At 54.5% G+C, this 24217-nt stretch overlaps 1 protein-coding gene across 7 annotated transcripts in view; it reads right to left on the minus strand.

Moving 5' to 3' along the window:
• Nucleotides 1-205: 205 nt before the first annotated feature.
• PDE1C (phosphodiesterase 1C) overlaps nucleotides 206-24217 on the minus strand; it is a 406330-nt gene continuing 382318 nt past the window's right edge. For 6 of the 7 annotated variants that reach the window (XM_075745401.1, XM_075745405.1, XM_075745406.1 and 3 more), the window contains one exon: nucleotides 206-3349. In XM_075745401.1, the coding sequence (XP_075601516.1) occupies nucleotides 3180-3349 (170 nt within the window). In that variant the 3' untranslated portion in view covers nucleotides 206-3179. The remainder of the gene's footprint in view (nucleotides 3350-24217) is intronic. The other variant, XM_075745404.1, reaches the window with a different exon arrangement.

Raw genomic sequence — 24217 nt, forward strand, 5'->3', positions numbered from 1 at the left:
ATTCTAAATGGCATCATAAGTCTGAGATCATAAGACTTTCCAAGAGGGACAGATTACTCAGCCTTATTTCTGTGCTGGCAGCAAGTGGTTAGTTATCTCAGAAATTAACAATGCAGAAAAATGTTGAGTGCATTGCAAAGCCAGACCTCCCCTAAATAACACAGATTTCATTTTTGAACTTCACACTTGGAAAATTTCCCTTTGGTGTACACTAGATGTCAGGGTTGGACTGAGAGGATGAGCCCATCCTCTCCATCACACAGCTCTGCGCATCAGGCTGGATGCCACCAGCACAACTGGTGTTGATTAGGAATTATTTTAGTGATGCACCTGATATTTACAAGGAATAGTCTGCACAAACATCCTCTCTCCCCACTTTTGCAGTATTTCATTTAGGCCAAAAGCCCCAGGCTTTGGAAGACAGAAAAGACATCCTCAGATATCTTTCCAATACCAATAAGTATCTGCTGACATTCTTCACCTTCCCCAGCTCCAGGAAAAATAAAAAATAAAAACTCTCTAAACCACTTGGGTGAACAGACACTTTCAAGAGGGGCCTCTAACAGACAGCAACTTGGCACAGCATGGACTTAACTGGAGAAAAGTGTGAGCAAAGAGGAACCTGATCAGAACTACATTAAATTTGTAGGAGCCACGTACACTCCTCATGACACCTCAGGTAGGTCATTTCATTTCTCTGTGCCTTGACTACACAGCAGTAAATTCAAGATGACATCTTATCTCTGCTTCATGGCAAAGGACAGAGTGTGGACCAGGAGAGCAAAGACAAAAATCACTGTCTTTGTGACATACTAGTAACACAAAAACCATAACCCAAATAAACTGTTGGTAATAATGAAAGGCAAAAAAAGAGGTTCCCCTTTTAACTTGTGTAAGTGACCCAGCGCTGTCCACTTGTCCAGAGAACAGTCAGATAGGACTCTGCTAGGTAAAGTGTTACCAAGTGTCCTAAAGGGAAGGAAATGATACAGACAGAAAGTGTGTTTGGAAGGATAGTATAATTCTGTATTTCTATATAGCCTATTTGTGTAAACAATTTCACAGTATTCTACAAGGAAAATACAGTTTTCAGAGAATTCCTAGAGATAAATCACTTTTCATAAGCAAGAGGCTTTACAGTGCATTCCTTTTTGCATTTCATTTAGGCAGCGATCCAGCCTGGCTGCTGGCGTCACAAGTTATGATGGTGGTTAAGGTCAACACCACAAACGGAAGCACAGGGTACAGATGAAAATAACTGAAACAAGGTGACATCAGAGCACTTAGGCATTGGAGATGTCTAGCAAAACACTGTGAAAAAGATGTCAGACCACAGGGCGAATGTGCCCAGAATTGCAGTGATCTTCTCTAAGGGAGCAAGGGGCATCCGTAACACTGGAAAAACACCCCATCTCTTTTCATGCAACAACTAGCCATGATTTTAATGTGACTGTCACACAGCAGTGCTACACACACCGGCTGGTGCAGTTTTGATGTTGGACATGGACATAGTTACAAATCTTTAGTGTGTAACAGAATGCAAATTCACAGTGAATGAACTTTTAAAAGATATAAATAACAGAATTGGTAGGTAGCAGGGACACTTATAACAGAGAGGTCAGCCTAGTTTTATAGAAGAAATTTTGTCTCACAAATCTTTGAGACTTACTTGGAGGAGCCAATAATGGTTTGCATTTCTCCATTTTGACAAGGTCCTGCTCCAAAATGCTACGAAAGCTACTGAGCTGTCATGGACTGAATGAAGATTGTAACATATGATCTTAAGATGGGTAAATAATTAGTTAACAATGGGGGAAAGAAAAAAAAAAGTGCAATGGCAAGAAGAAGAAGAAGAAGAAGAAGAAGAAGAAGAAGAAGAAGAAGAAGAAGAAGAAGAAGAAGAAGAAGAAGAAGAAGAAAAGAAGAAAAAGGAAAAAAGAAGAAAAGAAGAAAAGAAGAAAAAGAAGAAGAAGAGGAAGAAGCAGCAGCAGCTTACTTCAGTGTAATTGGCAAAACCACCAATTCACAGTCAGTAAGTGCAGAACAATGCACACAGGGAGAGGCAACCACAACTCCCCAGCCCCATATGTGCATTTGGGCTATAAATTAATTAGGATATATTATAGATAATTCTACAGAAGCTACTACTCAGTGCTCAAGGAAGTTCAAAAAGTAAACTACAACTTTAAAAACTATTCAGAAGGGCATGGAAGATGAAACAGAAAGTGTCATTACATTACTTTACAAATTTCTGCTATAACTGCATCTTGAGTACTTTGTGTAGTACTCACTTTCAAAAAGAGATTAAAAAAAAAAAGAGAGAGAGAGAGAAGAGCAGCAAGGAAGATAAAAAGTAGAGTATGCTTGTGAGAAGAGTACAAACAGGACAGAGTTCAATGGCCTGGACAGGAAGAGCTGAGGTGGTACGTAAATCACCAGAGTCCTGGAGAAAGAGGGCAGGGAGTGATTTGCCACTGTTCCTCATGGTGTAAAATCTGAGAGCAAGAGGAACTTTTTCAGAGGGGGCATGTTCAGCTGTGAAACTGGGGCCCATGGGACACTCTGTGCACAAAAAGAGCACACGGGATCAAACTCAATTAAAATAATGCCATAAAAAACAATCAGCCTTATGTAACATTCATCAGAGTTCATGCAAAGAACAATCTTAACGTTGTGCTATGTCTTCTTTTTCTGACGAGTGAAGAGACAGAACTCTTTGTACTCCAGCCTCCTGCCTTCATCTTCCTGAATACCTATCCCACTACAACAGGAGGACATTTATTCTCAGTACAGCTAGGCAAGAAAAAACTTTCTGAAATAGGAGTTGTTGTCTTACCTGTGGTAGGTGGAAGGTCACACTGAGAACACCACAAGGAGCCCAACAATCTAGGAAAGCATTGGCTTCCTTAATTTGACAGGAGATAGGGGCATACAATTACGTCTTTTAAGGTAACAGCCCAATATTTTAGTATTAAGTGTGCATATGCTGCAATAATAAGGTGGCTATTGAGAACATTCTAACAAAATGTCCATTATATTGTTTAGCTAAATCATACACTTGCTGTTATCTAGAATTGCAGCTGCTGTACAATGCAGTATGGCCTGTGCAATGGTTACACAATATCCTCCGTCCACCTGCAAGGAGTGTCATTCAAGAAGATGCCTCTTTATCTCTTCTGCTATTTCCTATTCCAGCTCTGGGAAATATGTTGGATCTTCTTCATCCTCCCCCTCTGGTCAAGCAGCTTACATCTCACCAACTGTTCCTCCGATTTCTTGTGGAAGACTGGGAAATAGTCTCCTGAGCTGTGAGTAGGCCTCCTGAGTTGATGCAGCTGAGGTTTGATGGCTGGCAGTGACAAAAGAAGAACAACGATGGTTACCATACCTAGCATTCACTCACTGGTGGACGAGAAATGAGTTCCTCAGAAGCTGCGTCCATCCCACTCGGCACAGCCTGTCTATGCAAAGGAGGGTTTCTCAGCCTGACAGCCAGGAGTCTTTTGGGTTAATGGGTAGTTACATAGGGTTAGGAAAAAGTTTACGGAAAAAAAACGATGTGAAAATATAAATCATAAATATAGATATAAAACTCTAGAATTAAACATGGACATCTCCAAAATTGAAATTTGGGCAATTAAGCACTTGAAATCATGCCCTTATTTGGACATCCCAGAAGACTACAACAACACAGATGAATCCCAGGGAACGTTCTCAAGGTTAGAAAACAAGTTTAGACAGAAGATGAAAGTGCCAAAAGTCTAAATGAAGAAGCAACTTTATACTTACCTATCTACATGTAGATAGCTAAACACCTCACTGTTTTCAAAATGTCATTGAACAAGGTCATTTTAAGGCAATAAGTCCTGATTGAGATCACATTTCCCAGAATTCAGAAATAGGTGGATCTGAGGCGTTTCATATGATTTTCCAGTAAACTACAGGCCACTGTGAAAGTCACAGGTGGGCTACATATGAATCTGACTATTCACAACTTCTTGACTCTGTTTATTTGAATCTATGTATTCCTTTCTTACATCTTTACATAGGTAGAATAAGAAATTAAACATGGCTATGACCAAAATGTATTAGTCTTATGCTTAGTTATTATTTGCAAAATAACCAAGTAATAAGTTAATAATTAGCATGATAAGCACTTTAAAAGAAAAGTCATTGCTCTCAGCATGAATCCTAAGAAGCAAAAGTGTGAGCTAGCTAACATCAAATGCTAGAACAGTCACACTCTCATCTTGTTAAACTCCTTGAGTGATTGATCGTACTCTGAAATGTCTTTCGAAACAAAAAAAGCTATGGATTTAATAAACTTTAGAAATACACATCCAGATTTTGGCATAGTCATTATCTTCCCAGTTCTCAACTAGACTAGACTGACTTTCACTAAAAGCTTGAAATATATCCAGGTGAGCTGCTTTTCTTTAAGGTACAGTCACTTTTCAGATTAATTCAATTTTCTGTACTCAGCATGGATTCAGCCAAACTATTATTGGCTTTTCCATTGCTCAGCATGGGGGAACGTTTATTGTTAACTGGAATTTTACTGGAGTTGTTGCCAGCAGAGATGACTTGGCTAGTAGGTTTAAGGGGGTTTATCCAGGACACTGACAGCGCTGTTTATCATCCTCATACAGGAGATGATAAAGTGGATCCACGACATTTAATTTCTTCAGGCTTTAATGACTCAAAGTGATGGGGAGAAGATGGTCTCTCAGGACTCTAGAGATCTCTAGAGTTCTTGTGTGACCTGGACTGTAACATTCACCCCAGTTTTTCCACATGTAAGATGGGAATACAAATGATAATACTTACCTCGCAGTGTTTTTGTGGCCTTCAATAAATTATGCTTCTGAGGAGCTTCATGCATGGAGTGATGTAAGTATTACAAACTTTTAATGTTGATGACGCTAAGGCATGAATTTACTTTTTGTTTTCTTTTTCATTTAGGAAAATAAATACTTATCTGTTAAAACCATGGCTATCACCAAGAAAATGAAAGCAGACAATAGGTATTTGGATAGTTCCAGTGTAGAATACAATAGTTACACAAGTAGTATCATGCAGAGAGACTATCTGTGTATCGTTCACACACTGATTTAGCAAGGAGGCTAAGAGTGCATTACCCTCATTGTTTGCTATGCCCAGAGGGACATTGAACCCAGCAGCTTAGAGAACAGCATCTGTGCAAATATCACATTGGGCAAAAATGGCATTCACTAAGTATTTCCTCCTCTCTTTTCTTTGATAGAAAACTCTCTTGATTTTTGAGGGAGCACAGGACTCCCTGTAACTGCTTGGTACAAACACCTGCCCTACATGAACATTATGTCTTGATGTGCGTAATATATAATGCTCATCACAGAGGAAAGAATGCATGCCAGAGCTACAACTAAGTAAAGAACTGCAAATGAAAAAAGAGTGTAGACTGGACCAGCACCCAAAAAGGCCGGAATTCCTTCCTTCCTTCCTTCCTTTCTTCCTTCCTTCCTTCCTTATTTCCTTCCTTCCTTCCTTCGCCCACGGGCAGCTCAAAGCCATGTGAGAGAAAGTTCTGGAGGAGCCGGTGGACTTCCTCGGCAGAGGCTGAGGGAGGAAGAACGGAAGCTGGACGAGCCTGCTGGATGGAGATTCTCCACTGCAAGACCAGCTCCTGGCGGGGCCACCTTCAGGATGGATGGATGGATGGATGGGTGGAAATGCTGCTTCAGCCTTAGGGGAACAAACGCAAGCCCCTCAGGAGATGAGAACCAACAACAAGGCCTGGAGGTGCCCGAGGCCATCGGGCCTTTTCTGCCGCATAGGCGTGGCCAGAGCAAGGGAATGCCTCCTTGAGAAGCGCTGCAGAGCTCGCCGTCCTCATCCCCTGTGGAGCCAGGGGCAGCAGCCGTAAGAAAGGGGAGGATGCAGAGAGGTTGCCAAGGGGTCCCGGTGCTTTGGAGCACCCGCTGGTGTCCCGCCGGACACCCACGGGAAGGATTCTTGCCCCCAAGGTCGATGGGGCCAGGGGCACTTGGCCACTCTGGGAAGCCCCTGAGATGGCTGCAGGCTGAGGGAGAACAGGGCTGGGGCATCTGTCACCTGGGAGGCGTGACCAGCCTGCCTGTGGGAGGAGGAGGAGGAGGAGGAGGCCGGTCTTGCTGACGTGCTCAGGGAATAGCCGATCGCCAGCGCCGCTGGGGTCAGGAAGGAATTTTCCCCCGGGGCAGATTGGCACTGGTCCCCGGGGGTTTTTTGCCTTCCTCTGCAGCACTGAGCACGACCACTTGTTGCCAGGGCTCCTCCGCTCCATTTGGGCTCGGTCACTGCCTGCTGCTCATGCACCACGAAGATGGCCTCTCGTGCCCTGCAGCTGGGGGGAGGAAGGCTTTTTTTTCCCCCCGGTGGGCGAGCAAGTGTCCCCGGGGGTTTTTTGCCTTCCTCCGCGGCTTTGAGCACCGGCCCCTTGCCAGGCCTGCTTTGGGCCATTTTGGCCAGGTGCCTGCTGCTCATGCTCCACGAAGGTGGCCCTCGTGCCCCGCATCCGGGGGGAGGAAGCTTTCTAGACCCGCAGGGCGGGCCCCAAGGGAGGCCCCCGGGCCTTGCTTCTTGTCCTCTGTAGCATTGAGCAGAGCCCCTTGGCGGGGCTCCTCTGGCCCCTTGCCGCTAGGGTCTTGCCTGCTGCTCTTGCACCTCCAAGGTGCCACTCTCTCGGCCCCTGGCTCTTTCGGGCTCGCTTGCCCGGTGCAGCTTCGTCGTGGGAGCGAGCTCTGCTCTTCCCTTGGCTCCCTTTCCCCAGGGGTTCTTGCTTCTGCAAGACAGCCTGTGTTTTTGGAAGGGCTCCAGCCTTGCTGCACCACCAGCAGCAGCAGCTGCCACTTTGCAGCTCTCCCTGCGGGCAATCCAAGCGCAGGGCAGGCACAAGAGCGCTTTTCACGCATCGCCGGCCAAGAAGCACAGCGCAGCAAGCTTGGGAATGCCAAAAGTATGCTTTTGTCATCGCTACGCACCAATCTTTGCAAAATAGCCCACGGTACCACACACCTCCGCCTCTTCTTCTTCGTCGTCGTCTTCTTCTACGTCGTCTTCTTCTTCTGGGGTGTGTGTGTGGTCGGTCCTGAGCCTCCTCCTTCACGCTCGCTCTCTTCGGGAAACAGGGACTGCTTGTCCTGGATTGCTGCTGCTCCTTTCTGCAGCTCCTGTGCCTTGCCTTTGCCAGACTGCAAGGCATGTTTTTTCCTAAGCAGAAGAATGCGTCAGCCTGCTCCTGGCTACACATGCGCATTGTCCTCACCATTGTGAGCACTGGCTCTGGATGCATTCAGGAAAAGACCATAAAATAAAATCCTGCTTGCTCTTGTAACTTTTGTGTGATGTGTTCTTGAAAGTGGTTTTGGAGCTGAACAAGCCCTGGCATTTCAGGCAAGTAAGAGTCTCATCATTACGCGACTCGTGGTGAGCGTGTAGAATAAAACAGAATAGGGAAGGGAAGGGAGAAAGGTGATGCTCTTCTGTGCCTGAAAAGCGCTGACCTAGGTCTGAGGGCTCCATCCAGGAGAGGGGCTCTCTGCAGTGCAGGTCCCAGGCCCATCCAGGAGACAGGGGCAGGGACGGGCACACCTACAAGATGGCTCAGGCAGGGACTGAAGGCCGCAGGCTGAGCTGAGACACGTCCCCGGGGCCCTTGGCAGGAGACGGTGCAGGTGGGGGTCCCGGGGGAGGCCGGTCCCAGCCATTGAGGCCCATGAGCACCCCCAGGAGCCCGACAGCAGGAGACCTGCACTGCTCAGATGCTCTCCTGTAGACATCGATGGTTGGCCACGCTGGAGACAGAGTCTTGGGCCAGATGGACCTTCTCTCTGAGGGACTACTCTTGTTCGCAGGCTCTTGTGTTTCAGCAGCTTGGCTTTTTCAGCTTTCTGCACTCGTTGCCCCAGTTTTGCAAACTAATGACCGTGTGCGTGCTACAAGATTGTTTGTCATCCTTTCTTTCATTCATGAAAGAAAAAATGAAGTTCCTTTCTCTCTGGTTGGTGTCCTCAGGAAAGTCACCACACCGACAGTCCCAGGTGGAGTCAGGAGCGCAGCTAAAAAGCAAAGGCTTCAGTCCTCCTATCCTGGGCAGCTATCGTACGGGCGCTTAGGGCCTCGTAAAGAGAGGCTGTTGCCTTTTAGTGTCGGATGGCCACCTGGCCAGCCACCTCCTCACCCCTATCAGCCTTCCCAGCAGCAACCTTCCTCTTCACTAACCGCCTGCACAGGTCATTTCACAAATCGTCAGCAACCCTTAGTCACACTCCTGGAGACTAAAGCAGATCCCCGCAGACAGCAGTGCCACCAACTGTGTCGCCCTGACCCGCCAGGGTTGCCTCTCCTGTAGCTTTTGCAGCGCCTGGGCTGCTTTGGCACTTTTGCCAAGGAAACCTCCACAACGGAAGCTGGCTGCGTGCCGGCCGGGGCTATTTGCTTCCCCAGGAGGCAGTCAGTCACTTTGGAAGCAACAGGACTGACAGCACCAGCTTCATGTTCGGAGCCCACCCAGACAGCCCGTCTGGTGCTCTGCGGGCCGGTGCGGGGCTGGATCTGCTGGCCGTGCCTGCCTGGAGCTGGACTCCAGCAGGCTACCGCTGGGCAAAAGCCCCCTTAACACAGCTCTCGGGCTCCACCCTTCACGCTTGGCTGTCAGCAGCTGTAGGAGAGAGTGACATTCACGCTCAGGGCTTTTGAATTTGGATTGCAGAAAAGCATCGCCCAGGAAAGGTAGGTTTCCTTGGCCACATCGTATGCTGGATTCCATGGCATCCCTGAGGCAGAAAAGGCTCTGTCTCATGGTATGCTTCTACGGCCCCCATCCTCCCGACCAGCTGAAGCTCTGACAGAAGACATAGTCCCCAACATCAGTAACCCCTGCGTGAAGAACTGCAGGGTAGAAAGAGCTAACACGACGTCAGGTGGAGCGCCATGAGTTTCTGCTCCCCTTTGGAAACCTTGGAGTAGGCCAGTGTTCCTGGAGGCATGAGTAGGTCTACAGGGGGCACGAGGAGCCACCACCAGTGTGATCCAGGCAAATGCATTCCTGGTGTGTCAGGCAAGAAAGGCAAGCAGTGTGCAAAGCCCTGCTGAGCACTCCTGTACCCGTACCACTACGGCCGTTTCGCATTCCTCGGGTTCGAGAAAGACAAATTCCCCAATTCTGGGACAAAGGCAGACAAAGACTAAGCAGTTGATGAGGAGCATGGCAGGCCTCCAGAGAGAAGACGGCCGACTGGAAGGAGCAAGACAAAGGCTGAGAGGGACTGCCATGGCTTTCAAGAAAGGTATCAAGGATGAAGGCCAAAGGAGGAAAAGAGCTATTGAAGTGCGAGGGAGAATATGGCCAAGAAGACCAAACAATGCAGGACTTTTTCCCAGAAGAAGACCTCACCGTAAAGAGTGTAGTAGCAAAGGTCCCTTGGCGCATTGGGAAGGCATGCTGAGGAAGTCATGCATGCTCTCCATGTCTCTGCAGACTTCATGCAGAGGGAACCAAAGCCCTTTCTCTAAGCTCTAGCATCACCACGACCAAGTGAATGCCTGTGGTACAAACACCCTTCTTTATTGACATAGCCTGCAGGCACAGATGAATTGCCAGGGATGCCCAGCAGCTGTGCCCGGGGCAAGGCCACCGAGGACAGGCACAGCCCCCTGGGCTTCCTGGGCACGGGGACAGCCTCGGGGCCAGTACCCCAAAGGCCGGCCGGCCTGCCTTCCTTCCTTCCTTCCTGCCTTCCTTCCTTCCTTCCTTCCTTCCTTCGTCAGAAGGATGCTGGGCGGAGGGGTGGTGGGCGGGGCTGCGGTGGGCGGGGCTGCGCATGGGGGGCCTCATCACCCCCATGTCACAGTGGCAGCGCCCGGCAACGCAGCAGTCACAATGCCCCGGGGCAGGATAAAAGGGGCATCCTCCCGTGTGCCGCTGCCAGAGCTGGCCCACGGGCAGCTCGAAGCCATCTGAGAGTGAAGTTCTGGAGGAGCCGGTGGAATTCCTCGGCAGAGGCTGAGGGAGGAAGAAGGGAAGCTGGACGAGCCTGCTGGACGGAGATTCTCCACTGCAAGACCAGCTCCTGGCGGGGCCACCTTCAGGATGGATGGATGGATGGATGGGTGGAAATGCTGCTTCAGCCTTAGGGGAACAAACGCAAGCCCCTCAGGAGATGAGAACCAACAACAAGGCCTGGAGGTGCCCGAGGCCATCGGGCCTTTTCTGCCGCATAGGCGTGGCCAGAGCAAGGGAATGCCTCCTTGAGAAGCGCTGCAGAGCTCGCCGTCCTCATCCCCTGTGGAGCCAGGGGCAGCAGCCGTAAGAAAGGGGAGGATGCAGAGAGGTTGCCAAGGGGTCCCGGTGCTTTGGAGCACCCGCTGGTGTCCCGCCGGACACCCACGGGAAGGATTCTTGCCCCCAAGGTCGATGGGGCCAGGGGCACTTGGCCACTCTGGGAAGCCCCTGAGATGGCTGCAGGCTGAGGGAGAACAGGGCTTGGGCATCTGTCACCTGGGAGGCGTGACCAGCCTGCCTGTGGGAGGAGGAGGAGGAGGAGGCCGGTCTTGCTGACGTGCTCAGGGAATAGCCGATCGCCAGCGCCGCTGGGGTCAGGAAGGAATTTTCCCCCGGGGCAGATTGGCACTGGTCCCCGGGGGTTTTTTGCCTTCCTCTGCAGCACTGAGCACGACCACTTGTTGTCAGGGCTCCTCCGCTCCATTTGGGCTCGGTCACTGCCTGCTGCTCATGCACCACGAAGATGGCCTCTCGTGCCCTGCAGCTGGGGGGAGGAAGGCTTTTTTTTCCCCCCGGTGGGCGAGCAAGTGTCCCCGGGGGTTTTTTGCCTTCCTCCGCGGCTTTGAGCACCGGCCCCTTGCCAGGCCTGCTTTGGGCCATTTTGGCCAGGTGCCTGCTGCTCATGCTCCACGAAGGTGGCCCTCGTGCCCCGCATCCGGGGGGAGGAAGCTTTCTAGAGCCGCAGGGCGGGCCCCAAGGGAGGCCCCCGGGCCTTGCTTCTTGTCCTCTGTAGCATTGAGCAGAGCCCCTTGGCGGGGCTCCTCTGGCCCCTTGCCGCTAGGGTCTTGCCTGCTGCTCTTGCACCTCCAAGGTGCCACTCTCTCGGCCCCTGGCTCTTTTGGGCTCGCTTGCCCGGTGCAGCTTCGTCGTGGGAGCGAGCTCTGCTCTTCCCTTGGCTCCCTTTCCCCAGGGGTTCTTGCTTCTGCAAGACAGCCTGTGTTTTTGGAAGGGCTCCAGCCTTGCTGCACCACCAGCAGCAGCAGCTGCCACTTTGCAGCTCTCCCTGCGGGCAATCCAAGCGCAGGGCAGGCACAAGAGCGCTTTTCACGCATCGCCGGCCAAGAAGCACAGCGCAGCAAGCTTGGGAATGCCAAAAGTATGCTTTTGTCATCGCTACGCACCAATCTTTGCAAAATAGCCCACGGTACCACACACCTCCGCCTCTTCTTCTTCCTCGTCTTCTTCTACGTCGTCTTCTTCTTCTGGGGTGTGTGTGTGGTCGGTCCTGAGCCTCCTCCTTCACGCTCGCTCTCTTCGGGAAACAGGGACTGCTTGTCCTGGATTGCTGCTGCTCCTTTCTGCAGCTCTGTGCCTTGCCTTTGCCAGACTGCAAGGCATGTTTTTTCCTAAGCAGAAGAATGCGTCAGCCTGCTCCTGGCTACACATGCGCATTGTCCTCACCATTGTGAGCACTGGCTCTGGATGCATTCAGGAAAAGACCATAAAATAAAATCCTGCTTGCTCTTGTAACTTTTGTGTGATGTGTTCTTGAAAGTGGTTTTGGAGCTGAACAAGCCCTGGCATTTCAGGCAAGTAAGAGTCTCATCATTACGCGACTCGTGGTGAGCGTGTAGAATAAAACAGAATAGGGAAGGGAAGGGAGAAAGGTGATGCTCTTCTGTGCCTGAAAAGCGCTGACCTAGGTCTGAGGGCTCCATCCAGGAGAGGGGCTCTCTGCAGTGCAGGTCCCAGGCCCATCCAGGAGACAGGGGCAGGGACGGGCACACCTACAAGATGGCTCAGGCAGGGACTGAAGGCCGCAGGCTGAGCTGAGACACGTCCCCGGGGCCCTTGGCAGGAGACGGTGCAGGTGGGGGTCCCGGGGGAGGCCGGTCCCAGCCATTGAGGCCCATGAGCACCCCCAGGAGCCCGACAGCAGGAGACCTGCACTGCTCAGATGCTCTCCTGTAGACATCGATGATTGGCCACGCTGGAGACAGAGGCTTGGGCCAGATGGACCTTCTCTCTGAGGGACTACTCTTGTTCGCAGGCTCTTGTGTTTCAGCAGGTTGGCTTTTTCAGCTTTCTGCACTCGTTGCCCCAGTTTTGCAAACTAATGACCGTGTGCGTGCTACAAGATTGTTTGTCATCCTTTCTTTCATTCATGAAAGAAAAAATGAAGTTCCTTTCTCTCTGGTTGGTGTCCTCAGGAAAGTCATCACACCGACAGTCCCAGGTGGAGTCAGGAGCGCAGCTAAAAAGCAAAGGCTTCAGTCCTCCTATCCTGGGCAGCTATCGTACGGGCGCTTAGGGCCTCGTAAAGAGAGGCTGTTGCCTTTTAGTGTCGGATGGCCACCTGGCCAGCCACCTCCTCACCCCTATCAGCCTTCCCAGCAGCAACCTTCCTCTTCACTAACCGCCTGCACAGGTCATTTCACAAATCGTCAGCAACCCTTAGTCACACTCCTGGAGACTAAAGCAGATCCCCGCAGACAGCAGTGCCACCAACTGTGTCGCCCTGACCCGCCAGGGTTGCCTCTCCTGTAGCTTTTGCAGCGCCTGGGCTGCTTTGGCACTTTTGCCAAGGAAACCTCCACAACGGAAGCTGGCTGCGTGCCGGCCGGGGCTATTTGCTTCCCCAGGAGGCAGTCAGTCACTTTGGAAGCAACAGGACTGACAGCACCAGCTTCATGTTCGGAGCCCACCCAGACAGCCCGTCTGGTGCTCTGCGGGCCGGTGCGGGGCTGGATCTGCTGGCCGTGCCTGCCTGGAGCTGGACTCCAGCAGGCTACCGCTGGGCAAATGCCCCCTTAACACAGCTCTCGGGCTCCACCCTTCACGCTTGGCTGTCAGCAGCTGTAGGAGAGAGTGACATTCACGCTCAGGGCTTTTGAATTTGGATTGCAGAAAAGCATCGCCCAGGAAAGGTAGGTTTCCTTGGCCACATCGTATGCTGGATTCCATGGCATCCCTGAGGCAGAAAAGGCTCTGTCTCATGGTATGCTTCTACGGCCCCCACCCTCCCGACCAGCTGAAGCTCTGCCAGAAGACATAGCCCCAACATCAGTAAACCCTGCGTGAAGAACTGCAGGGTAGAAAGAGCTAACACGACGTCAGGTGGAGCACCAGGAGTTTCTGCTCCCCTTTGGAAACCTTGGAGTAGGCCAATGCTCCTGCTGGCGGCATGAGGAGGTCTCAGGGGTACTAGGAGCCACCACCAGTGTGATCCAGGCAAATGCATTCTGGTGTGTCAGGCAAGAAAGGCAAGCAGTGTGCAAAGCCCCGCTGAGCACTCCTGTACCCGTACCACTACGGCCCTTTCGCATTCCTCGGGTTCGAGAAAGACAAATTCCCCAATTCTGGGACAAAGGCAGACAAAGACTAAGCAGTTGATGAGGAGCATGGCAGGCCTCCAGAAGAAGAAGGCGGCGCCGACTGGAAGGAGCAAGACAAAGGCTGAGAGGGCTGCCATGGCTTTCAAGAAAGGTATCAAGGATGAAGGCCAAAGGAGGAAAAGAGCTATTGAAGTGCGAGGGAGAATATGGCCAAGAAGACCAAACAATGCAGGACTTTTTCCCAGAAGAAGACCTCACCGTAAAGAGTGTAGTAGCAAAGGTCCCTTGGCGCATTGGGAAGGCATGCTGAGGAAATCATGCATGCTCTCCATGTCTCTGCAGACTTCATGCAGAGGGAACCAAAGCCCTTTCTCTAAGCTCTAGCATCACCACGACCAAGTGAATGCCTGTGGTACAAACACCCTTCTTTATTGACATAGCCTGCAGGCACAGATGAATTGCCAGGGATGCCCAGCAGCTGTGCCCGGGGCAAGGCCACCGAGGACAGGCACAGCCCCCTGGGCTTCCTGGGCACGGGGACAGCCTCGGGGCCAGTACCCCAAAGGCCGGCCTGCCTGCCTTCCTTCCTTCCTTCCTTCCTTCGTCAGAAGGATGCTGGGCGGAGGGGTGGTGGGCGGGGCTGCGGTGGGCGGGGCTGCGCATGGGGGGCCTCATCACCCCCATGTCACAGTGGCAGCGCCCGGCAACGCAGCAGTCACAATGCCCCGGGGCAGGATAAAAGGGGCATCCTCCCGTGTGCCGCTGCCAGAGCTGGCCCACGGGCAGCTCGAAGCCATCTGAGAGTGAAGTTCTGGAGGAGCCGGTGGAATTCCTCGGCAGAGGCTGAGGGAGGAAGAAGGGAAGCTGGACGAGCCTGCTGGACGGAGATTCTCCACTGCAAGACCAGCTCCTGGCGGGGCCACCTTCAGGATGGATGGATGGATGGGTGGAAATGCTGCTTCAGCCTTAGGGGAACAAACGCAAGCCCCTCAGGAGATGAGAACCAACAACAAGGCCTGGAGGTGCCCGAGGCCATCGGGCCTTTTCTGCCGCATAGGCGTGGCCAGAGCAAGGGAATGCCTCCTTGAGAAGCGCTGCAGAGCTCGCCGTCCTCATCCCCTGTGGAGCCAGGGGCAGCAGCCGTAAGAAAGGGGAGGATGCAGAGAGGTTGCCAAGGGGTCCCGGTGCTTTGGAGCACCCGCTGGTGTCCCGCCGGACACCCACGGGAAGGATTCTTGCCCCCAAGGTCGATGGGGCCAGGGGCACTTGGCCACTCTGGGAAGCCCCTGAGATGGCTGCAGGCTGAGGGAGAACAGGGCTTGGGCATCTGTCACCTGGGAGGCGTGACCAGCCTGCCTGTGGGAGGAGGAGGAGGAGGCCGGTCTTGCTGACGTGCTCAGGGAATAGCCGATCGCCAGCGCCGCTGGGGTCAGGAAGGAATTTTCCCCCGGGGCAGATTGGCACTGGTCCCCGGGGGTTTTTTGCCTTCCTCTGCAGCACTGAGCACGACCACTTGTTGTCAGGGCTCCTCCGCTCCATTTGGGCTCGGTCACTGCCTGCTGCTCATGCACCACGAAGATGGCCTCTCGTGCCCTGCAGCTGGGGGGAGGAAGGCTTTTTTTTCCCCCCGGTGGGCGAGCAAGTGTCCCCGGGGGTTTTTTGCCTTCCTCCGCGGCTTTGAGCACCGGCCCCTTGCCAGGCCTGCTTTGGGCCATTTTGGCCAGGTGCCTGCTGCTCATGCTCCACGAAGGTGGCCCTCGTGCCCCGCATCCGGGGGGAGGAAGCTTTCTAGAGCCGCAGGGCGGGCCCCAAGGGAGGCCCCCGGGCCTTGCTTCTTGTCCTCTGTAGCATTGAGCAGAGCCCCTTGGCGGGGCTCCTCTGGCCCCTTGCCGCTAGGGTCTTGCCTGCTGCTCTTGCACCTCCAAGGTGCCACTCTCTCGGCCCCTGGCTCTTTCGGGCTCGCTTGCCCGGTGCAGCTTCGTCGTGGGAGCGAGCTCTGCTCTTCCCTTGGCTCCCTTTCCCCAGGGGTTCTTGCTTCTGCAAGACAGCCTGTGTTTTTGGAAGGGCTCCAGCCTTGCTGCACCACCAGCAGCAGCAGCTGCCACTTTGCAGCTCTCCCTGCGGGCAATCCAAGCGCAGGGCAGGCACAAGAGCGCTTTTCACGCATCGCCGGCCAAGAAGCACAGCGCAGCAAGCTTGGGAATGCCAAAAGTATGCTTTTGTCATCGCTACGCACCAATCTTTGCAAAATAGCCCACGGTACCACACACCTCCGCCTCTTCTTCTTCGTCGTCGTCTTCTTCTACGTCGTCTTCTTCTTCTGGGGTGTGTGTGTGGTCGGTCCTGAGCCTCCTCCTTCACGCTCGCTCTCTTCGGGAAACAGGGACTGCTTGTCCTGGATTGCTGCTGCTCCTTTCTGCAGCTCCTGTGCCTTGCCTTTGCCAGACTGCAAGGCATGTTTTTTCCTAAGCAGAAGAATGCGTCAGCCTGCTCCTGGCTACACATGCGCATTGTCCTCACGATTGTGAGCACTGGCTCTGGATGCATTCAGGAAAAGACCATAAAATAAAATCCTGCTTGCTCTTGTAACTTTTGTGTGATGTGTTCTTGAAAGTGGTTTTGGAGCTGAACAAGCCCTGGCATTTCAGGCAAGTAAGAGTCTCATCATTACGCGACTCGTGGTGAGCGTGTAGAATAAAACAGAATAGGGAAGGGAAGGGAGAAAGGTGATGCTCTTCTGTGCCTGAAAAGCGCTGACCTAGGTCTGAGGGCTCCATCCAGGAGAGGGGCTCTCTGCAGTGCAGGTCCCATGGCCATCCAGGAGACAGGGGCAGGGACGGGCACACCTACAAGATGGCTCAGGCAGGGACTGAAGGCCGCAGGCTGAGCTGAGACACGTCCCCGGGGCCCTTGGCAGGAGACGGTGCAGGTGGGGGTCCCGGGGGAGGCCGGTCCCAGCCATTGAGGCCCATGAGCACCCCCAGGAGCCCGACAGCAGGAGACCTGCACTGCTCAGATGCTCTCCTGTAGACATCGATGATTGGCCACGCTGGAGACAGAGGCTTGGGCCAGATGGACCTTCTCTCTGAGGGACTACTCTTGTTCGCAGGCTCTTGTGTTTCAGCAGGTTGGCTTTTTCAGCTTTCTGCACTCGTTGCCCCAGTTTTGCAAACTAATGACCGTGTGCGTGCTACAAGATTGTTTGTCATCCTTTCTTTCATTCATGAAAGAAAAAATGAAGTTCCTTTCTCTCTGGTTGGTGTCCTCAGGAAAGTCACCACACCGACAGTCCCAGGTGGAGTCAGGAGCGCAGCTAAAAAGCAAAGGCTTCAGTCCTCCTATCCTGGGCAGCTATCGTACGGGCGCTTAGGGCCTCGTAAAGAGAGGCTGTTGCCTTTTAGTGTCGGATGGCCACCTGGCCAGCCACCTCCTCACTCCTATCAGCCTTCCCAGCAGCAACCTTCCTCTTCACTAACCGCCTGCACAGGTCATTTCACAAATCGTCAGCAACCCTTAGTCACACTCCTGGAGACTAAAGCAGATCCCCGCAGACAGCAGTGCCACCAACTGTGTCGCCCTGACCCGCCAGGGTTGCCTCTCCTGTAGCTTTTGCAGCGCCTGGGCTGCTTTGGCACTTTTGCCAAGGAAACCTCCACAACGGAAGCTGGCTGCGTGCCGGCCGGGGCTATTTGCTTCCCCAGGAGGCAGTCAGTCACTTTGGAAGCGACAGGACTGACAGCACCAGCTTCATGTTCGGAGCCCACCCAGACAGCCCGTCTGGTGCTCTGCGGGCCCGTGCGGGGCTGGATCTGCTGGCCGTGCCTGCCTGGAGCTGGACTCCAGCAGGCTACCGCTGGGCAAAAGCCCCCTTAACACAGCTCTCGGGCTCCACCCTTCACGCTTGGCTGTCAGCAGCTGTAGGAGAGAGTGACATTCACGCTCAGGGCTTTTGAATTTGGATTGCAGAAAAGCATCGCCCAGGAAAGGTAGGTTTCCTTGGCCACATCGTATGCTGGATTCCATGGCATCCCTGAGGCAGAAAAGGCTCTGTCTCATGGTATGCTTCTACGGCCCCCACCCTCCCGACCAGCTGAAGCTCTGCCAGAAGACATAGCCCCAACATCAGTAAACCCTGCGTGAAGAACTGCAGGGTAGAAAGAGCTAACACGACGTCAGGTGGAGCACCAGGAGTTTCTGCTCCCCTTTGGAAACCTTGGAGTAGGCCAATGCTCCTGCTGGCGGCATGAGGAGGTCTCAGGGGTACTAGGAGCCACCACCAGTGTGATCCAGGCAAATGCATTCTGGTGTGTCAGGCAAGAAAGGCAAGCAGTGTGCAAAGCCCCGCTGAGCACTCCTGTACCCGTACCACTACGGCCCTTTCGCATTCCTCGGGTTCGAGAAAGACAAATTCCCCAATTCTGGGACAAAGGCAGACAAAGACTAAGCAGTTGATGAGGAGCATGGCAGGCCTCCAGAAGAAGAAGGCGGCGCCGACTGGAAGGAGCAAGACAAAGGCTGAGAGGGCTGCCATGGCTTTCAAGAAAGGTATCAAGGATGAAGGCCAAAGGAGGAAAAGAGCTATTGAAGTGCGAGGGAGAATATGGCCAAGAAGACCAAACAATGCAGGACTTTTTTCCCAGAAGAAGACCTCACCGTAAAGAGTGTAGTAGCAAAGGTCCCTTGGCGCATTGGGAAGGCATGCTGAGGAAGTCATGCACGCTCTCCATGTCTCTGCAGACTTCATGCAGAGGGAACCAAAGCCCTTTCTCTAAGCTCTAGCATCACCACGACCAAGTGAATGCCTGTGGTACAAACACCCTTCTTTATTGACATAGCCTGCAGGCACAGATGAATTGCCAGGGATGCCCAGCAGCTGTGCCCGGGGCAAGGCCACCGAGGACAGGCACAGCCCCCTGGGCTTCCTGGGCACGGGGACAGCCTCGGGGCCAGTACCCCAAAGGCCGGCCGGCCTACCTTCCTTCCTTCCTTCCTTCCTTCCTTCCTTCCTTCCTTCCTTCCTTCCTTCCTTCGTCAGAAGGATGCTGGGCGGAGGGGTGGTGGGCGGGGCTGCGGTGGGCGGGGCTGCGCATGGGGGGCCTCATCACCCCCATGTCACAGTGGCAGCGCCCGGCAACGCAGCAGTCACAATGCCCCGGGGCAGGATAAAAGGGGCATCCTCCCGTGTGCCGCTGCCAGAGCTGGCCCACGGGCAGCTCGAAGCCATCTGAGAGTGAAGTTCGGGAGGAGCCGGTGGAATTCCTCGGCAGAGGCTGAGGGAGGAAGAAGGGAAGCTGGACGAGCCTGCTGGACGGAGATTCTCCACTGCAAGACCAGCTCCTGGCGGGGCCACCTTCAGGATGGATGGATGGATGGGTGGAAATGCTGCTTCAGCCTTAGGGGAACAAACGCAAGCCCCTCAGGAGATGAGAACCAACAACAAGGCCTGGAGGTGCCCGAGGCCATCGGGCCTTTTCTGCCGCATAGGCGTGGCCAGAGCAAGGGAATGCCTCCTTGAGAAGCGCTGCAGAGCTCGCCGTCCTCATCCCCTGTGGAGCCAGGGGCAGCAGCCGTAAGAAAGGGGAGGATGCAGAGAGGTTGCCAAGGGGTCCCGGTGCTTTGGAGCACCCGCTGGTGTCCCGCCGGACACCCACGGGAAGGATTCTTGCCCCCAAGGTCGATGGGGCCAGGGGCACTTGGCCACTCTGGGAAGCCCCTGAGATGGCTGCAGGCTGAGGGAGAACAGGGCTTGGGCATCTGTCACCTGGGAGGCGTGACCAGCCTGCCTGTGGGAGGAGGAGGAGGAGGAGGCCGGTCTTGCTGACGTGCTCAGGGAATAGCCGATCGCCAGCGCCGCTGGGGTCAGGAAGGAATTTTCCCCCGGGGCAGATTGGCACTGGTCCCCGGGGGTTTTTTGCCTTCCTCTGCAGCACTGAGCACGACCACTTGTTGTCAGGGCTCCTCCGCTCCATTTGGGCTCGGTCACTGCCTGCTGCTCATGCACCACGAAGATGGCCTCTCGTGCCCTGCAGCTGGGGGGAGGAAGGCTTTTTTTTCCCCCCGGTGGGCGAGCAAGTGTCCCCGGGGGTTTTTTGCCTTCCTCCGCGGCTTTGAGCACCGGCCCCTTGCCAGGCCTGCTTTGGGCCATTTTGGCCAGGTGCCTGCTGCTCACGCTCCACGAAGGTGGCCCTCGTGCCCCGCATCCGGGGGGAGGAAGCTTTCTAGACCCGCAGGGCGGGCCCCAAGGGAGGCCCCCGGGCCTTGCTTCTTGTCCTCTGTAGCATTGAGCAGAGCCCCTTGGCGGGGCTCCTCTGGCCCCTTGCCGCTAGGGTCTTGCCTGCTGCTCTTGCACCTCCAAGGTGCCACTCTCTCGGCCCCTGGCTCTTTCGGGCTCACTTGCCCGGTGCAGCTTCGTCGTGGGAGCGAGCTCTGCTCTTCCCTTGGCTCCCTTTCCCCAGGGGTTCTTGCTTCTGCAAGACAGCCTGTGTTTTTGGAAGGGCTCCAGCCTTGCTGCACCACCAGCAGCAGCAGCTGCCACTTTGCAGCTCTCCCTGCGGGCAATCCAAGCGCAGGGCAGGCACAAGAGCGCTTTTCACGCATCGCCGGCCAAGAAGCACAGCGCAGCAAGCTTGGGAATGCCAAAAGTATGCTTTTGTCATCGCTACGCACCAATCTTTGCAAAATAGCCCACGGTACCACACACCTCCGCCTCTTCTTCTTCCTCCTCTTCTTCTACGTCGTCTTCTTCTTCTGGGGTGTGTGTGTGGTCGGTCCTGAGCCTCCTCCTTCACGCTCGCTCTCTTCGGGAAACAGGGACTGCTTGTCCTGGATTGCTGCTGCTCCTTTCTGCAGCTCCGTGCCTTGCCTTTGCCAGACTGCAAGGCATGTTTTTTCCTAAGCAGAAGAATGCGTCAGCCTGCTCCTGGCTACACATGCGCATTGTCCTCACGATTGTGAGCACTGGCTCTGGATGCATTCAGGAAAAGACCATAAAATAAAATCCTGCTTGCTCTTGTAACTTTTGTGTGATGTGTTCTTGAAAGTGGTTTTGGAGCTGAACAAGCCCTGGCATTTCAGGCAAGTAAGAGTCTCATCATTACGCGACTCGTGGTGAGCGTGTAGAATAAAACAGAATAGGGAAGGGAAGGGAGAAAGGTGATGCTCTTCTGTGCCTGAAAAGCGCTGACCTAGGTCTGAGGGCTCCATCCAGGAGAGGGGCTCTCTGCAGTGCAGGTCCCAGGCCCATCCAGGAGACAGGGGCAGGGACGGGCACACCTACAAGATGGCTCAGGCAGGGACTGAAGGCCGCAGGCTGAGCTGAGACACGTCCCCGGGGCCCTTGGCAGGAGACGGTGCAGGTGGGGGTCCCGGGGGAGGCCGGTCCCAGCCATTGAGGCCCATGAGCACCCCCAGGAGCCCGACAGCAGGAGACCTGCACTGCTCAGATGCTCTCCTGTAGACATCGACGCTTGGCCACGCTGGAGACAGAGGCTTGGGCCAGATGGACCTTCTCTCTGAGGGACTACTCTTGTTCGCAGGCTCTTGTGTTTCAGCAGCTTGGCTTTTTCAGCTTTCTGCACTCGTTGCCCCAGTTTTGCAAACTAATGACCGTGTGCGTGCTACAAGATTGTTTGTCATCCTTTCTTTCATTCATGAAAGAAAAAATGAAGTTCCTTTCTCTCTGGTTGGTGTCCTCAGGAAAGTCACCACACCGACAGTCCCAGGTGGAGTCAGGAGCGCAGCTAAAAAGCAAAGGCTTCAGTCCTCCTATCCTGGGCAGCTATCGTACGGGCGCTTAGGGCCTCGTAAAGAGAGGCTGTTGCCTTTTAGTGTCGGATGGCCACCTGGCCAGCCACCTCCTCACCCCTATCAGCCTTCCCAGCAGCAACCTTCCTCTTCACTAACCGCCTGCACAGGTCATTTCACAAATCGTCAGCAACCCTTAGTCACACTCCTGGAGACTAAAGCAGATCCCCGCAGACAGCAGTGCCACCAACTGTGTCGCCCTGACCCGCCAGGGTTGCCTCTCCTGTAGCTTTTGCAGCGCCTGGGCTGCTTTGGCACTTTTGCCAAGGAAACCTCCACAACGGAAGCTGGCTGCGTGCCGGCTGGGGCTATTTGCTTCCCCAGGAGGCAGTCAGTCACTTTGGAAGCAACAGGACTGACAGCACCAGCTTCATGTTCGGAGCCCACCCAGACAGCCCGTCTGGTGCTCTGCGGGCCCGTGCGGGGCTGGATCTGCTGGCCGTGCCTGCCTGGAGCTGGACTCCAGCAGGCTACCGCTGGGCAAAAGCCCCCTTAACACAGCTCTCGGGCTCCACCCTTCACGCTTGGCTGTCAGCAGCTGTAGGAGAGAGTGACATTCACGCTCAGGGCTTTTGAATTTGGATTGCAGAAAAGCATCGCCCAGGAAAGGTAGGTTTCCTTGGCCACATCGTATGCTGGATTCCATGGCATCCCTGAGGCAGAAAAGGCTCTGTCTCATGGTATGCTTCTACGGCCCCCACCCTCCCGACCAGCTGAAGCTCTGCCAGAAGACATAGCCCCAACATCAGTAAACCCTGCGTGACGAACTGCAGGGTAGAAAGAGCTAACACGACGTCAGGTGGAGCACCAGGAGTTTCTGCTCCCCTTTGGAAACCTTGGAGTAGGCCAATGCTCCTGCTGGCGGCATGAGGAGGTCTCAGGGGTACTAGGAGCCACCACCAGTGTGATCCAGGCAAATGCATTCTGGTGTGTCAGGCAAGAAAGGCAAGCAGTGTGCAAAGCCCCGCTGAGCACTCCTGTACCCGTACCACTACGGCCCTTTCGCATTCCTCGGGTTCGAGAAAGACAAATTCCCCAATTCTGGGACAAAGGCAGACAAAGACTAAGCAGTTGATGAGGAGCATGGCAGGCCTCCAGAAGAAGAAGGCGGCGCCGACTGGAAGGAGCAAGACAAAGGCTGAGAGGACTGCCATGGCTTTCAAGAAAGGTATCAAGGATGAAGGCCAAAGGAGGAAAAGAGCTATTGAAGTGCGAGGGAGAATATGGCCAAGAAGACCAAACAATGCAGGACTTTTTTCCCAGAAGAAGACCTCACCGTAAAGAGTGTAGTAGCAAAGGTCCCTTGGCGCATTGGGAAGGCATGCTGAGGAAATCATGCATGCTCTCCATGTCTCTGCAGACTTCATGCAGAGGGAACCAAAGCCCTTTCTCTAAGCTCTAGCATCACCACGACCAAGTGAATGCCTGTGGTACAAACACCCTTCTTTATTGACATAGCCTGCAGGCACAGATGAATTGCCAGGGATGCCCAGCAGCTGTGCCCGGGGCAAGGCCACCGAGGACAGGCACAGCCCCCTGGGCTTCCTGGGCACGGGGACAGCCTCGGGGCCAGTACCCCAAAGGCCGGCCTGCCTGCCTTCCTTCCTTCCTTCCTTCCTTCCTTCCTTCCTTCCTTCCTTCCTTCCTTCCTTCGTCAGAAGGCTGCTGGGCGGAGGGGTGGTGGGCGGGGCTGCGGTGGGCGGGGCTGCGCATGGGGGGCCTCATCACCCCCATGTCACAGTGGCAGCGCCCGGCAACGCAGCAGTCACAATGCCCCGGGGCAGGATAAAAGGGGCATCCTCCCGTGTGCCGCTGCCAGAGCTGGCCCACGGGCAGCTCGAAGCCACCTGAGAGTGAAGTTCGGGAGGAGCCGGTGGAATTCCTCGGCAGAGGCTGAGGGAGGAAGAAGGGAAGCTGGACGAGCCTGCTGGACGGAGATTCTCCACTGCAAGACCAGCTCCTGGCGGGGCCACCTTCAGGATGGATGGATGGATGGATGGGTGGAAATGCTGCTTCAGCCTTAGGGGAACAAACGCAAGCCCCTCAGGAGATGAGAACCAACAACAAGGCCTGGAGGTGCCCGAGGCCATCGGGCCTTTTCTGCCGCATAGGCGTGGCCAGAGCAAGGGAATGCCTCCTTGAGAAGCGCTGCAGAGCTCGCCGTCCTCATCCCCTGTGGAGCCAGGGGCAGCAGCCGTAAGAAAGGGGAGGATGCAGAGAGGTTGCCAAGGGGTCCCGGTGCTTTGGAGCACCCGCTGGTGTCCCGCCGGACACCCACGGGAAGGATTCTTGCCCCCAAGGTCGATGGGGCCAGGGGCACTTGGCCACTCTGGGAAGCCCCTGAGATGGCTGCAGGCTGAGGGAGAACAGGGCTGGGGCATCTGTCACCTGGGAGGCGTGACCAGCCTGCCTGTGGGAGGAGGAGGAGGAGGAGGAGGAGGCCGGTCTTGCTGACGTGCTCAGGGAATAGCCGATCGCCAGCGCCGCTGGGGTCAGGAAGGAATTTTCCCCCGGGGCAGATTGGCACTGGTCCCCGGGGGTTTTTTGCCTTCCTCTGCAGCACTGAGCACGACCACTTGTTGTCAGGGCTCCTCCGCTCCATTTGGGCTCGGTCACTGCCTGCTGCTCATGCACCACGAAGATGGCCTCTCGTGCCCTGCAGCTGGGGGGAGGAAGGCTTTTTTTTCCCCCCGGTGGGCGAGCAAGTGTCCCCGGGGGTTTTTTGCCTTCCTCCGCGGCTTTGAGCACCGGCCCCTTGCCAGGCCTGCTTTGGGCCATTTTGGCCAGGTGCCTGCTGCTCATGCTCCACGAAGGTGGCCCTCGTGCCCCGCATCCG

This window comes from Balearica regulorum, chromosome 2 (genome assembly GCF_011004875.1).
Source record: "Balearica regulorum gibbericeps isolate bBalReg1 chromosome 2, bBalReg1.pri, whole genome shotgun sequence".
NCBI classification, from domain to species: Eukaryota; Metazoa; Chordata; class Aves; order Gruiformes; family Gruidae; genus Balearica; species Balearica regulorum.